A 17740-nucleotide genomic window follows, 5' to 3' on the forward strand; every position below is an offset into this window, starting at 1 on the left:
AAATCTCTGTAGCCCAATTAATACATTTGAATCCGTTTATTTTTTGTTCGTCCATTAGTGATAGAGAAAACAATTAAGCGGAATAAGATAACTTCATTTGTAGAATAAGTTCGCTCTTAGGAAAAGTGCTGACAGGTTGAATTTTTAAATTAATGCTGCATTTTTGTTTCTAAGCAAATAGAGGGACATACAGATTCTCCATATAGACTATTCGAAAGAGCAGAAAAAATTACGCTCTATGCCAGAAGGTATAATTTTTTTTTTTTTTTACGGAATTGGTCGCGTTTTTCACGATTCGATAAAGCATAGTATTTTAAGCACAATCGCTCTCTCGCCGCGTCCTCAAAGTTATTTTTAAGTTTTTATCAAGTTGTATCTTTCAAGATCGATATCAATCAATCTTATTTTGTAATCAGTAAGCTAGTAACTACTAAAAAAGTTTAACATAAAAATAGTTTTAATAAATAGCAATTTGTGAAAGTACTTGAAAATTAGCTAAGTACTAAAATTGCAACATAGATTATACATGCACTTCACAAGGGCCCCATGTTTATATATATATATATATATATATATATATATATATATATATATATATATATATATATATATATATATATATATATATATATATATATATATATATATATATATATATATATATATATATATATATATATATATATATATATATATATTTATTTATATATAATAATAATAATAATAATATTTATTACCCACAAATATACAAAAGTATAAACAGTGGAGTACAGAGAAAAAATTAATAAACAAAGCAAAAACAAAAGTACACGTAACTCAGCAATGGCAAGCACAATAAATCTAATATAACAAAGAAAAACAGTGTAATAAAATAGACTAACAGATCAGTAGAACAGACGAAGTAAAGCTGATTTGATAACTAGAAATATTTACAAACACAGTATAGATCGCCACTCATCTTTCGCATTCATCAAATTCATCCTTTATTTATAACCCACAAAGATAACCCTATGGAGAAAAGAAAAAGCAAACGAAATTAACAAAACGACCAAAAAAAAAGAAACTAAATACTTATCCTACATAATACATAAATAACAAGAGAAAATATAACTAAACTAGAAATATAACTTATAAGAAGAAGAAGATTATGGTAGCATCGCCCCATACAGGGAATTATTCTTGCAGAGAGATAGGACATAGCGAGACAGCCGATTTTGGACGGCCAGGTATGGATCAAGAATGCCATATCTTTCACTAATCCAAGAGTTTCTAGTCCAGGGTGGTAGGCCTAACAAGAACTTACAAAAACGGTAAAAGCATGACCAGATGGTACGTTTATTCCGATCGGTTAATAGAGCCCAAAACGGGGAAAGACTAATAACATGTGGCTGCACCAGCGCATTGAAATATATATGTATATATATATATATATAAATGCATATATATATATGCATATATATATATAAGCATAAAACTATATATAAAAACATATATATATATATATATATATATATATATATATATAAATGCATATATATATATGCATATATATATATATAAGCATAAAACTATATATAAAAACATATATATATATATATAAATATATATATATATATATATATATATATATATATATATATATATATATATATATATATATATATATATATATACATATATATATATATATACATATATATATATACATATATACATATATACATATATATATATATATATATATATATATATATATATATATATATATATATATACATATATATATATAACGACTTGTTTCATTCACAAAGTGAAATATGGAAAAAGCATAATTCTAGGTTCAAGTGCAGATCATTTTAACCTTCTAGATCCATATCAATTGATCTTAGTGAATCATCCGTCAGTTCTTTTCAATTAGTTACAAAAAAATATAATACATATCATCAATCCAAGTGGCTGCCCAAAGAAAGACATTACAGTACTCGGTTCTGGGCCATTACATATATTTCTCTTAAAAAACAAATCAAAACCAAAGATAAAGGAAACAAAACGACCAAAATATGACCATGTCAGTTACTGTATAACCACGCTGCCTTTCTACTTAGATGGATAGATAGATACATGTTTATTTACAACAAGAATTAAACTATTTAAACAAACAGCGCAAATGCCTAATGGCATACTTAAGCGCGTGGTATATCACCAAAAAAAATAAACACAAACAAAAGAAAAAACCATCATTACTTCGGCTTAAACTAATTTGCACTTCTTTCGGAAATCAAACTTCAACACTCACAACGGAAAATATTATGGGAGACTAGAAACATGATTTCTTAATAACTTCAGAAATTTATTTCTATCATTACAATTTCTCACAGCTATTGGGATTAAATTCCAAACTTTTGGACCAATATGACGCAAACTAAACCCCGATCGAACCGTTGGCCTAGTTTCAAAAGAGAAATCAGAACTATGAGATGTTGGGTAATTGTGGAATTGTGAATTTGTCGGGAATAATCTTGGGAAATTTAGTGAAAGTTGTCCAAAAACATAATTGTGGCAAATATTAGAAATGGAAATAAAATGATGTTGATGAACAGAGAAGAAACCAGAAGATCGATAAAGATGGCTAACTGAGGATCTATTATTAACGTTGAACATTAATCTAAGGGCTTTATTTTGTAGGGTTTGAAGAGGTTTAAACGTCGAAGGAAAAGTAGACGCCCAAACAGAAACACAGTAAAGAAAATATGGATTAACAAAAGAAAAATATATTGTCTTTAAAATATTCTTTGGGAAAAAATGGCGTAAACGAGAAAGAATGCAGATATTTCGCGAGATTTTTAGAGACAATGTTTTCACGTGTTCACGGAAAGACAGATTTTCATCCAAAATAATTCCAAGATATTTAAATTTATCAACACGTTTTAGTGCCATATCATTTAGATAAAGAGAAAACTGTTCTGTTTTCTGAGAACCAGATCGAGAAAACAGCATACATTGACATTTCTTCTCATTTAGTGAAAGTAAATTTCTGGCATACCAATCCCCTGCAGATAAAAGTGTGTTATTAAGATTATGAAAGAGTATGGATAAATCAGCATGGGATGCAAAAATAACAACATCATCTGCAAACATTACAATTTTACAAAGTGGTAATACCTCAGGCAAATCATTTATAAATAGAAGGAATAAGGTCGGTCCAAGGACAGACCCGTGAGGGACCCCACAACTTGTCAAAAACCTTTCCGAACGGATATCATGAATTCTATCATGACATTCAAGTTTTCTATCCATAAGATAAGTTTAAAAAAATTTAAAGATTTTGAAGCAAAACCATATTTTTGGAGTCTCATTAACAACAGACGATGGTCGACTGTGTCAAAGGCCTTGGCGACATCAAGAAATACCGCCAACGCATACTGATCACTGTCAATTGCCTCATTTATCTCAAGCAGAAGTTGATGAATTGGTAACTCCGTTGATGTTCCTTTAATGAAACCAAACTGAGAAGGATGAAAAATATTTTTACCAATCAAATAATTATGGAGCTGATGGTTCGCTATCTTTTCCAAAAGTTTACTAAACACTGATAAAAGTGATATACCTCTATAATTTGAACTAGTAATTCCGCCTTTATGTAGTGCAATAAATTTAGCTTTCTTCAACAAATCGGGAAAAACTCCATGTACAAATGACAAATTATATATGTGTGAAAGTAATGGGGCAACATCAGTAGCTACCTGCTTTACTGTTCGAGTAGAAAAACCAAATTCATCAGACGAAGAACTATTTTTAAGCTTCATGATAATTTTTTTCACATGTTGGGGCGTCGTTTCGGAAAAATCAAAAGGGTTTTCAGTTTGATTATCATTATCAAAAGAAATGGTAGGGAAATTTAACAATGGAGAAAAAAAATGCGATGTAAGCTTTTTTCCTACTGAACTAAAATAGTCTCCCAATATATTCAAAATTTCTTTACGGTCAGTTACCTTCCTTCCATCAACTTCTAGGCAATCAACACTAGATTTAGACTTATGGCTAGGTCGAATTCTTTCATTAATCAATTGCCAAATTTTTTTCATATCTGACTTATACTGAATAAACTTAAATTTATAATATCTTCTCTTTGCATATCTAAGAATCGAACTTAACTTATTTCTATATGCTCTATATTCTTCAAAAGAGGCATCACTTGGAATTTTTAAATACCTCTTAAATTTTATATTCTTATAAATTTATACAAGATTTAAATTTATATTTATACTTATAAATAAATGAAATATAACTTTGAGAACGGGTGAAACTTTATATTTATACAGTGAATTAAATAAAATAATAAATCCAAATATTTTGGCCTAAAGGTCAGAAACGCTTATCCACAAAAAAAGAGTTAAAAGTTTTACCCGTTGCTGTATCTTTACACTTTAGTTTCTCTTATATTATTAATATAGAGATTTTTGTTGTTGCTAAATATGTTTTAATTTAAGCTGTCTGGTAGAGCAGAGGAAGAAGAAGAACCAGAGCGATCAAATCCGATTCCAGGAGGTTGTGATGATTGTCGTCGTTTTATTGAGGACACTAAAACAATAATTGAAACACATTCAAAAGAAGAGGTCTTAGAACGTTTGCTCTATGTATGTATATTGCTGTTAATTCTCAAGTTAACTTAAGTAAAGCTATCTTTTTTTTCTATTTATGTTTCATAACATTTTTTCACCTCATGTGTCCTTAAGTTATATCTTTCAAGATAGATATCAGTCAATCTTATTTTGTAATCAGTAAGCTAATAACTTCTGGAAAAAATTAACATAAAAGTAGTTTTAATAAATAGCAATTTGTGAAAGTACTTGAAAATTACTTAAGTACTAAAATTGCAACACAGATAATATATGCGCTTCATAAGGACAACTTTTATATATATATATATATATATATATATATATATATATATATATATATATATATATATATATATATATATATAACGACTTGTTTCATTCACAAAGTGAAATATGGAAAAAGAATAATTCTAGGTTCAAATTTAGATCATCATAGATGATCATCAATACATCGCCTCATGCGTGTGACAATGGGATAAATGATGAATAATGGTAGTTTTTGCTTGCCTGTATTTCTACGTTGAATTTCATTTGGTGAGCTTTATTAGGCCCAACATTTGAGTGAACTTCATTTGGTTATATTCCTTTAAACTAAGTATTTAAAGAAAGAAAGTAATAGGGTATTACATGGTATAATATGTCTATTCTGCTTCTTTTCTAGTTTTTTTATTTATTTTTTATTGCTAATATAGCCTCACTAATATTTTTTCCGAAGAAACGAACCGCGCTAAATAGGGCTATATTTTGAGCCATCAGGGGATGGGATGGGATATTTTGTCTGGAAAGCAAGTATAATATTTGGAATCGGTCTTAAATAAGGAATTTAATAGTACTACTTTTAACTGTTTAGTATGTTTTCCTTCAAAATTTGCCCACCAATAAATATTTACCCATGGAATAATTGCCCACACATCACCTTGTAAATAGCCAAAGCATAAGTTTGGCCCCATAGGGGGAGGGGGGGGGGTCGGGACGAAAAGCAGTGGCAACGCTTATGGATGGGGAATCACATTGGGCATTTAATTTTTCCCTACTTGATTTCTGTCCCATGAGTAATATTAGTCCCCGTCTAGAAAACTGTACATAAATGTTGCCCTAAAATGTTTTCAAATACAGATATAAAAAACAATTTTTTCTTTAAAAAAAATTGTATTTATCCTTATAATTTGTTGTGTCGTTTTTTCTTGACTATAAACTAGCAACTTTGAGGATGTTTAGTTATTTTTTTTCACCGTTCGTTTCTCCGCTTGCGTGGTTTGTATCTCGGGACAAACAAAGATAACCTCTAGAATCTCACTATGAGGTTCGATATGGCTGTATGACTGTAAAAGTTGACATTTTTTCACTCTTTTGCAAAATTTAGTTTTTTTTTCTTTGTCCCTTTTTGCAAGGATAGGAAGACACGTTTTTAATTTGTATGATTTTTATCATTTACCACATAATTCAGTTTTCTCTACTAATGCAACCTCGAGGCAAAAATGCCCTAGAATTGTCTTGGCCTTATTATAAAGTTCTTTATTGCTTAAGAAAAAAGGATGTCAAAAATAATTTGTTTTCCAAATCTCTTGTATAATTTTGATGGTAGTGAATGCTAACATGGGACAATATTGTCTTTTATAAAAAAAGAAGGGTTGCTTCTGTCTTGCATTACGGATTCGGTGGACGAGGCACCGTTCTTATTTTGTTAGTTTATGTCTTACAAACTATTTGTTTAATGAAATATGCCCAAGTAAAATGGAAAAAATTAGTTCTTTTGTTTTTCTCCCTGTTTGGGATCTCGCTCGCCCAATGACTCTATTAAAGTGTTTTCACCGGATTTGGCCCTCTTTCTAAAAGTTGGAATCAATCGGAAAACGAAGAGCTGGTTAATGAAAGATCTGATGTTACTAGACTGCAAGTGGGGGTAAACATACGCTGGGGGATCCGAGTTGGTTCAGATTTCTTCTAGGCAGGACGTACAGGCTAGTCTTCATTGTCTTTCTACAGTCTTTCTACAGTTATCTTATTGTTCCTAAAGTATAGAAGAATACAAGTTGTATTTTCCCTACAAAGAAAATACGGACTGACATTATTCAAAAAAGTTTTATATGGTGTCTATAGTATTCTAAGATATTGGGGCTAATAATCAAATACGAAAATCGTGGACAGAAGGATTTATATAAAATCAAAACACAATAAATAGCTGGGTGAAAGTTGATGCGTGTAGAGGTAGATTAGTAGAGGAGGTTGTTCAATGGTAGAGGTCGTGTTCGCTGGTTGGTTGTTTTCTATGAAATTAAAATTTGTCTTTGGAAGTCAGAATTGACTTTCACTTGTTTTGGAGGGAGGGGGATTAATTCCTTATCTTCGTCAAATAAAAAGCTAGCTGTATGTTTTTAATCCAGCTCAAAGTAAGTTATTTGTACATTTTTAGTAGAAAATGTAAAAGAAAAATAATAAGAAGAACAAAGAAAATGGGTTTAAGACCATTGGAATTTAGAGAAGAAAAATATACCGTGTAGGCCAATTTATTCTTATGATTTTTCTATCGAATTTCGGCTTGGCTGGTCAGTTAGCTTTATATCTTCGTTTTTTTGCTGCTAAATATACTTACCTTTATGAATAATTGACAGAAAGGCTTCTGGCTTCTCGGCCATTCAGACTTGAATCAATTTTTCGTGACTAAAAGCGATAAGCGAAGACTACAAAATAGGAAAGAAGCTTTGAAACCATGGAAAGGAGATAATAAAGTGAAATAATGGAGGATATGAAGGAATGTAGATGTGAAAAAAGTATTATCCTAACTGTATCTAGTCTCCTTTGCCTTTTCTCAACATGCGTGCACACTTGTATTATTGTCCCAAGAGTGGACGGTACCCCTAGGATTGGTCCAAACGCTACTCCTTAGTTAACCAAAATTTGTTAAATAATTCCGGGAGCTAAAGCAACGGTTATAAACCTTGGAGGAAGATGTGAAATAATAGAAACACTCTTTATAAAAAAGATTTAGGGGTTAGATGGGTACAATCAAGGCCGTATCCATGGGGGTAGGTGTTTCCCCTCTCCCCGAAATGTTTGCTTGACTCGTTAAAACGTAACAAAATGTATATAAACATATTTCTTATGCGTTTTTTAAAGTTTTTTTTTTTTACCCCCGTCCCCGTTTGAACAAAACCCTGGATACAGCCAAACCAGAAAAACTCTTTTGTTTCTTTTATTATTTATATGAAAAAAAAACGATATAAAAACTGAACAAAAATTTTTATGTCTATACTTTGCCCATTCTAATTCCCTCCTTTTGCATAAACAAAGAAATTCGGCGATCTTATTGCTGTTGAGATTGTCAAAAACCAAATTATCGTTACTGGTAAGTGCCTTGCGGATAGCACCATGTATAATACCCATTGGCTATTTTAATTCAAAATGTGTTATGTGACAATGTTTGCCCAACTGGAAATTGTAGCTTAGATTCTCAAACTGAGCATGAGTTGTCGATTGCTTCAGTCTATTTTTCTATGTTTTTCTTTATATTAGAAGTTGTTATTTTTTCCCAAAATGACCCCGAACAATTTTTCATTGTTAAAAAAAAAACAATGCAATATAAATGAAAGGGCACAATGTCCTTACTTCTGGATCTTAATGTTATATAACTGTTGCTTATCTACTGGTAATGTATTTATGTTCAAAATCAGTGTTTTCAAATTCTCGAAACGAGTCTTTGTATGTTGTATGCATCAGCGCGTTATGTGTGATTTGGCTGCAGAATTGTTTTGAGTAAAATTGTTATAAAATCTCCTGTAAATACACTTTATTTAATTCCCATGGCAATGTCGGATGGACATTTTATCTTGACGAAATTTGTCGAATTCTACCAAAAACACCTACCTTCTTCACACAGAATTCAAGAAGTAATCTGGAGATGTAATAAAGACGTGTTGAAGTTTTCCATAGTAATTTGGGTATTTTTACGATGTGTTTGTTAAGGGTTTCTTTTATAGCCAGTTAGTGGTTTTGGGCCATAATTGACCCTTTCCTATTATTACCTTGTATATTTTTACCAAGTGTGTGTTGTCAATAACTTGAATTTTGCTAGTATAAAACAAGTATTTTTATGGTGAATTTGTGTAAATTTGCGTGCCAATTGTTGCTCATGTTGTATATACCTGCATGCAAGGCCGTATTCAGAGCCCCCCCCCGAAATGTTTGTCCGACTCAAAAAAACGTAACAAAAATGAAAATAAACCAATTTTGCGGCGTTTTCTTAGTTTTTCGTAACCCTCCCCCCGGAAAAATTCTTTTGTAGCCTCCCACCCCAACCCCCCAAAAAAGAATTTGGGATACGTTCCTGCCTGCACGCATGGGAGAAGGGAGATATTCTGTTGCAATCCATAACATTTTAGTAAATGTAGGGTTTGTTTGCTTCAAGTTGCTCATTTGTTCTTGCTCTTGAATCGCTTGAATTTATTTTAGTTTTTTTTTAGTTTTAGATTTTTTTATTTTCTATGAATTTATTTCTTTTATATTTTAGATTTTATGTTTTTTAATTTTTTTAAATTTATTTTCAATGATTTTTCTAGATTTTATTTTAGATTTTTGAGTCGCTCGAATTTCTTTCAGATCTGTGACCAAGCTCAAAGCTATGCTGATGCCTGTAAATACGCAATTGTTGAAAACTTTCCAGAAATCTACGAAGTATTGACCACGGACTTGGACTCAAACAAGATCTGCAAACTCGTTGGAATGTGCGATGAGTCACTTGTGAGTCTTTGTAGTTTTTCTATTTCTTATTTACATTTTCGCTTATTCGTCTAGTATAAATTATGAAGTCACTGAGGATCTTCTTCTCTTATTTGAATATTCTCAGCGCCGCCACTTGGTGTGTCAATAGACGGTGCATTAGCATAAATGTACTAAGTTATGAACTCTACTATCACTCTTATCAGCATTTTCTTTTATTTCTTTTATTTTCTTTTTCTTTTATTTATCTTTTCTTTTATACTGATATCACTCTTATCAGTATTTTTTCTATTTGTTGTTTTATAATATTTGCAGCCCCACCACAAAAAAACGCAAATAGTAGAATAGTGTAATACGCTTTTGCCCTTTTTTAGAATTACCGTCAATTTTTTGTCAAATATTATTTCACTTATATACCGTACTTGGTAATTGTACAGAAAAAGATATGCAATGTAGGCGTGTAAACCGGAGGTGATATCGATTCAGTAAAATTTCCAGATTAGAGTGGCTCGCGCACAATATCCTATATTTCTTAAATATTGAGCCCGTTTTGAGAAATTCCAGTCACAAACTATTTTAAACTTCCCATTCCAGTCAAACTTACGACGGTCCCTGGATTAGGTTACCTTGACTGACAATAAGAGTTTCATTTACTTATCCAGTTTTTCAACATACGTAGCTATTACCCTCGAAAACTAAAACTTTTGACATAGGAAAAGAGCCTTTAATCACATTCTTTACCATTTGCAATCATAAAATAGTCTAATATCTTCATTTTTTAAACATACGTAGCTATTACCCTCGAAAACTAACCTAAGTCAAAATAAGCCAATTCACAATTCAGAAACAAAACAAAGACAATAAAAAAGAGAAATATGGTAATATTGATCAAGAAAAAGACAGATTGATAAGTTGACATGTTACAAACATTGGAAACATAAAAAAAACTCGCAGAATTTAAAATTTTCTCAGGCTCTTAACTTTTGATGACAAAGACTAAATTTGATGAAACTTATATATTTAAAATCAGCATAAAAATCTGATTCTTTTGATATATCTTTTAGCATCGAAATTCCGTTTTTTAGAATTTCGTTTAAATGTATGATTTTTGTGAAAAAACTGAATTTAGCTTTTTTTTCTACAGTAAATGTTTTTAAACTGAGCTACAGTAAAACTACAGTTTTATTTTCTGCAGTAAATGATGTTGATCACATCTCAAGAAGACATCCTAACAAAATAACAGTAGTACTATAAAATTTATTATTCCGAATACCGTGGTCACTGTTTTAGCAGTGCACCCACTCTCAGATGCAAGGCTGTATCCAGGGGGGGGAGATCTGAACCCCCTCCCCGCCCCCTGAAATTTTTTGACTTGTAAAAACATAAAAAAAAATGATTATAAAAAAAATTCATGTGTTTTTAAAAGTTTTTTTGTATATGCTATGCATTTTTTTCTTGGCTAGAGCCTGAAGCAATTTTGAAATAGTAGAAATTTTTAGAATTTACGGGTGAAATTCTGTACTTTCACTGGTAATATTGTAACTTAAACTGGTTTTCACCGTTTTCTTTTTTATATGCTAAGTATATTAAATGCTAATTATTAGCTATTATCAACTAGTTATAATTATTAGCTATTAATATGCTAAGTCTTAATATAGACTTTCAGTGCCTCTGCTTGCATCAATAAACGGAGAAAAAAAAACCAATCCATGTAGTATATTAACATATAGCCAAGCTATGTTAAGCCTTTCTACTGGTTTGTATGTATTATCTTTTAGCCTTCTGCAAAAAAAGAAAGTTTTCTTGCCGTTTGCAAGTCTGGTGTTCTAACAGACCTTATGAGAGTAGCCTTTCCACCTTTTGTCCACACTTGCATGTAGAAAATCTTCGAAAGTCCTATTTTCTGATTGACAACCCACAAAAGTACAAAATTAACTTCTTCTCTTACTCAACAACCCTAGTGTGTTATTCTAAGGGTAGAAGAAGAAGATATTTTGAAAGGGTTAGAACGAAGAGGGGTCCTTAAAGTTGCCCAATGTGTGGAGCAGGGGGGGGGTGGAACTTCTTGCATTTTCTGAGGAAGTGTGAAGGGCTAAGGGTCTTGAGACAGGAAATTTTTGAGTGGACGACGGGGATGAGCCTTTATTAATGGGTGTTTTAGTGGTATTAAGAATTTGTGGCAGTTTATTCGTGTAGGTGTATCCTATCGTGAATATTGTGTGATGACTTTGTTCTTTCTTTGCATTACTGCTTTCAATGATTTTCTGTGCTTTAATCGTTTTGACAAAAAATTTAAATTGAATCCATTAATTGTGTTTGTCTGTTGTTAATTGCATTTGTACGTGTTAAGTAATTTTTCTTTTTTTTTTTTGTGGCCATGGCCTTGTGGGTTTTTTTTTGTGTGTGTCAGATATACTATGTAGTTTTTGTGCTGAGTAAATGGTGCCACCAAATAATATATCAATTAGAAATAATTTTGACAACTTTTTTGTTTTGTTAGTGCTTTGGGAAACGTTTATCGTTGTTACTTTTTCTAAAAATTAAATTATTGTTGGCTTTTCTGAAAATTTACTGTCTGGAAATTAAAATTCCCTAAACTAGGTCTTTTAACTAGTTTTTTTTTTTATTAGTAAAGTAAAAATCTTTTTTTGAAGTTAAATATATTTTTGTAATAAAATTTTTATTTTCATTTAAGTTACTGTTTCAGACAAGAAACACCATTCTTTTTAATTTTTTGTTGTTGTCAAAATCGTTAAAAGAAATCTGAAAAAAAACTGTTTTTCAACATTTTAATGTCCATATTTATTTTTTTGAATATTTTTGTGATATTTTTATGCGTGTTCTATGAAATATTCTATTTTTGCATATTAAATGTGAATTTCTGGGGTGTTCGTCCCCCTTCCCTTCTTTGCTCACAGATTTACTTCTAAGTGTTACATTGTTGTTTCATACATTTCATATATTTGCTTTCCATTTTTGTTTTAGGCCTCTTCCGTAAAGGTTGTCACCAAAGGAAATCAAGACAGATTTACTAGGATCAATGATGACATGGAATGTGAATTTTGCGAAGCGATGGTCAATCATGTAAGAGATCTGATGAATAATACAACAACTGAAGACGAGTTTCTCCAAATTATGGAGGGTTTGTGTCACGCTAGCAAAAAGGAGGACAAGGTTAGTATTTTTGTTTCTTACAGCCTTTTCTTTCTTTTTTTTGAAATATTCTAATGTCAAAGTACAAAGGCAATTGAAAATGGGATCCCATTGTTTGACCTGGTTAAGAATGATATTTAGACAACCGTATATACGACAAAATAATGAACAAAACTATCCATATTTATGCATTTGGTAAAATAAAAGTATCTTTAGGAACAAGTAAGATAAAGAGCAAAGAGTGTGGGTAACTTATAAAGAGTGAAAAAAAAACATTGATATGACTCAGAATTCTACTCAAATAACAAGAATTGCATTTTTAGAACTAAAGGCAGAGAAAAAGTAACTGGTAACTGAAAATTAAGGTAAAATGTTGTTTTGTCAAAATTTCAATATGTATAGACCTGTCATGTAGGCGAATTTCAGGACCCTCTAGAGGGAGAAGGAGTGGAGGTGGGTACTCAAGTACCTCCACCGGATATACTTTAGCCTGTAGACCCATCCCCGAAATTTTCATTTTCCTAACCTAACCTCTTTCCGAGATAGCAAGGAGTCACTAAACTAGAATTATACCCCTGGCGCTAACGTCGGCAAGAAAAAACATCATCGCCATCTAGCGTTTAGTGACACTTGGCAGTTTTTCAAGTTTTATAACAGTTTTACTGCACTAATTCGTGTAATCGTTTAGACTCTTACTACTACACTAATTTTACCAACTACCCAAATCAAATTGATTGTTCTAATTATTATGGCGAGAAAATACCAAGTGTCACCAAATGCTAGATTGCATTGAGGTTTTTTGTCGGCACTAGCGCCAGTACTACTATTGTAAGTAGTTCCTACTCAGAAAAAGTTTTTCTACTCAGGAATAAATTTTACGTAGCGCCTATTGACTTTCTCCATCCATATTTGTCCAATATTGGTCGCAAAAATACCTATGCAAATGAGACCTGACAGGTAAAGATCTACTAGAGAACTACAGGATGTTCTTCAATTATTCACTCATTTGCAAAAAAGTGTAAGATACGCCCTTTTGTTTCGGGCGTAGCACTATTATTCCTCAAGTGTTGTCTTTTCTCACTATGAAAGTGTGTAAGAAAACTGGTTTATTCTTTGATCATCCTATCTTTTATGCTTTATGTCTTTTCCTTATTATTACAAAAAAAGCTTTTTCTTATGCCTGCCAATGGTCCGCAGAGCAGAGATATCTTGATTCTCTGTCTCCGGCTGGAAGTGCTATGCTTGGCTGGAGGGTAAATCAAACGAGGCTTCCAGCGTTCCCACCCCCTAGATTTCCTCAGGTACCACTCTGAGCTGGGTCGACTCTAGACGTGCTTACAGTTTCACGGCACTGACCCCCGTCCCAAATCAAATTATCAGTGACACTAGAACTCGATTAACTGTGCTTGTTGTTAAGATAAGATAATTGTACTTGACGAATACATACATAACATTTTTGCAGCACCTGCTAAGAAAACCTCATAGGGTTTGTTGGGCGCAGGTGGGAGTTTTCTATTTTACATATTCTAAAAACGCTATTTTATATTTACTAAAAACTCTAAAAACTGTAATTGAACCGTATTTCCTTTGAACCTCTATGCCTCCTTTTCAAAATCTCAAAATATTGAGTTAAAAAGTAATTTGTTATAGTTATATAATTGTATACTTATAATGCGTTTTAAGTTTCTCCTTTATCATCTGCCTTAGAGATAAACTGATTTTGTTGTGAATAATTTCGTATAAAAGAAAAAGCTAGCCTTTTGAAATAAAGTTGATAGAACAAAATTAACTGAAGAAATAGATAGCAAATGAAAGACGATCCCCAAAATTTGACGCTCTTAATTTTTTTAATTTTTTTTTATATTGCCCGGATTATTAATAAACGTAATATGTTAATACAACTGAAGACTAAAAAGATTTCAAAGTTAAAGATCAGGCATAGAAAATTCTTAGGCACGGCGTGTGTTACTTTATCTCCTTTTCTTCCCCTTATCGGTTTTTTTCCTTGATAATTTATTTTTCTGTTTTGTTAATTCCCTATTTTACTCAACCAGTATTTGCGCGGTATTCCGCGTAAACTGTGTAATATATTACGCTTTATATTACGTTAAGTGCCAGGAACTGAGCTCGGTGAAACAAATTTTAGAAATAAACTTAGTGTTTTATGTATTCCCCTGACGGAGAATTCCTCTGGATAATTCCTACTTGGAAAACTCCCCCTTACGTGTAAATTATAGCAGCTAAAGGGAAAGTAAGACAAATACTAAGAATGAAGAAAAGAAGGAATCCTGGAGCCTCCTACCTATATTCTAAAATGTAGGTAGAATAGATGGCGTAGTATATCCTGTAAGATTTTTTTATATTTATTTTAATTCTTCTTTTCATATTTTTGGAGGCCGGGGGATGAGTTGTCATAGCAAGCTATGATAAAGGCTAAAGAAACTAATATGCTTGCTTATTTGGAATTTCAGGTAATGAGTTTTGCTTGGTGAAAACTGTCAACCATCCTGTCAAACTTGACAATCGGCATGATCAACAATAAACATATGTAATGAAACAGTTCGTGGTAACGACCTGTAGGCGAGGAGTGACTCGGCTCAATAGTAACGGAATACATGAAAGAATTGGCTTATTACGCTGATCCCAAAATATAAGATTCATCAAGTTTAGTGTTACCCATCAACAGCTACGAGCCTGAAAAAATTGTCCTGATTTTCGAAAAATGAGGGAGACCTCCTATAAGTCAAAGAATCTTAATGAAAATTACACCAACAGATTCAGTACATCAGTTAGCCTTACTGTAGAAATTCCAGCTCCCATATACAAAAATGTGAAATTTAGCATTTTTGCCAAAAAAAAGAATCATGAATGGGTGATTATTTATTTTTTGCTTGTTTTTTTTTCGTAAGGTTGGTTGTATTGAACTAATGGTCCCAGAATATCAAGAGAGGGTGCATTCGAACAGAAATTAAAAGTTTTAGTGGCCTTTTTAAGTGACCAAAATGATTGGAGGGCTACTAGCCCCTATTTCAAGCCTCTTTTTTCCAAAGTCATCCGAGAAAAATTTAGAGATTTTGTTCAGAATTGTACACTGAGGGAATTTGACAAAATTCCTGTAAGATATTATAAATTCACATCCTATAAAGCTTATCGCTTTTGGATTTAATAAATAAATGAAAATGTTTTTCTTTGTATTAGTTGTTTTTGTGACCTTTATGTTTTCATAGTGTGTTATTTTCATAGATTTGTATGTGTGTATTATGTTGCCGGTGTTGTCATAAAGAATGTTTTGCGCGATAAGCTTGATAAAGCTTACCGCTTCTGGATTTAATAAATAAATATTTTTTTATTTGTCTTACTTTCTCTTTGCCAAAACAATTTTGCATGTGGAGATTTTCAGGGGAATTGCCAGGAAGAAATTTTGAGCGGGTTTCGATTTCCAGGTAAAATATTTCCACGGAAGCGGGAATTTTCGGAGTGATCGGAAAAACGAATAGAAAAGACTTTTTCGAATCAAAGTATGCTAAGAAGAATTTTTCAGGCTGAATCGTCCGCAAGAAATTTTATGGGGGGGGGGGCTTTAAGCGAGCATAGAATTACACGGAGGGAATTTTACAGGGGAAGGGTGTGTTTTACGTGGGAAGAACTTTCCGCAGAGGAGTTTCCAATGGGGGATAGGGAATTTTTCACTGAGGATGAGCCAGATTTACCAGTATTATTTGAAAAACGATCAAAAATTAAGTAAAAAAGCAAAATTTTTCAACTGAAAGTAAGGGGCAACATTAAAACTCGAAACGAACAGAAATTATTCCGTGTGTGAAGTGGTTGCCCCCCTCCTCAATACTTTGGTCTTTACGCTAGAGTTTCACTGTTTGTCAAAACAGTTTAATTTTTAAGAACAAATCCTGTTACACAAGGGCCGTTTACTTAGAATAGGAAGCTTTTTTTAATAGTACTTAAAATTTCAGCGTGAAGAGCAAAGTATTGAGGAGGGGACAACCCCTTCATATATGGAATAATTTCTGTCGTTTTGATTTTTAATGTTGCTCCTTACTTTCAGTTGAGAAGACTTATTTTTTTTTTTATTTAATAAGTATTTATGCTTTTTATTCTTGCAGTGTCTTCAGTTCGTCCATCGATACTATAAGGCAGCATATGCCTTTGTTCTTAACGAATTGCATCCAAGAGAATTATGTTCAACTATTGGACTCTGCAAAGGGAATGTCCTCGATGTAAGTTTTGTTTTTAGAAATTTACGAATGGAAATCCTTTATATAGTTGACTTCGTTAAAATTAAATATATGGATCGATTAGGGGGTGTCAATTTACGAAGACAGAGGAGGTGTCAATTTTCGAAGGAAGAGGGCAAGGCTTTCTTACGCATTTCTTAATGGAAGATACAGTTGAAAATTACAGGGAGGGGGTGGGGTTAGTCAATCGAAAGAAAAACAAGATTTTTTTTTATGTCCTTGGTATTTTCAAGAAGTTCTGGTGTTTTCTCACCAGTATTTTTACGCTTTTTATTTTTCTCACCTGTATTTTAGCGCTTTTTATTGTTCTGGTGTCATTTTTTTATCCCTAGACTAATTTGTTCCTCCAACAACATTTTTTTTTCCAAAAACACCTGGATAGGTCCTCTTGACAGGTTCCCCTCCTCTAGACAGGTCCTCTGATATCTTTTGTTTCATTATAACGAGTATCTAATCGTTTCACCTATTTACTCGAAGTAGTATATTACGTAGTAGTATATTTTCGTATGCTACGGTGTAGAGTATATCACGATATCTAAAGATCAATAATAATGATAAGAAGTGGGGTTCTGTGATGTTTTTAGAATAAATTAATGTCTGTTATAGTTTCTTCAAAGGCATATATGTCACTTCTAATGACTTGGTGTCAAAGTAAATATTAATGCCATATTAAATCTGCCATATTAATCTGGCAGAAAATAAAGGTGCCATAAAAGGTGCCATAAAAGGTGCCATATTAATCTGCTATATTAATATGGCATTAAGAAATAAAAACATTAAGACTTTTAAAAGTTACTATGTCCAGTGTGATTTTTATATTGGAGGAGGTAACGAACCCCGAAACTTTCATCCTTACCTACGTTTTTAAGTAAATTGATTATAAAAGAATATTGAAACTAATATCATTTGGCACAATTGAATAGACCCAACTATTAGTAAGGGACTTACTATTTCAAATATCGTTTCTTGTCTGTTGTGTTTTAAAGTTTTTTCAGTTGC

General features: G+C 32.0%; 1 protein-coding gene across 1 annotated transcript in view; it reads left to right on the top strand.

Moving 5' to 3' along the window:
• The window catches only part of LOC136031684 (prosaposin-like), a gene marked incomplete at its 3' end in the record, with an annotated part of 95776 nt that overhangs the window by 20557 nt on the left and 57479 nt on the right, over positions 1-17740 (top strand). Inside the window, 4 exon segments of the mRNA XM_065711364.1 lie at positions 4491-4637; positions 9219-9359; positions 12324-12512; positions 16610-16723. Coding sequence (XP_065567436.1) covers positions 4491-4637; positions 9219-9359; positions 12324-12512; positions 16610-16723 — 591 coding nt within the window.

This window comes from Artemia franciscana, chromosome 10, assembly GCF_032884065.1.
Source record: "Artemia franciscana chromosome 10, ASM3288406v1, whole genome shotgun sequence".
Taxonomy (NCBI): domain Eukaryota; kingdom Metazoa; phylum Arthropoda; class Branchiopoda; order Anostraca; family Artemiidae; genus Artemia; species Artemia franciscana.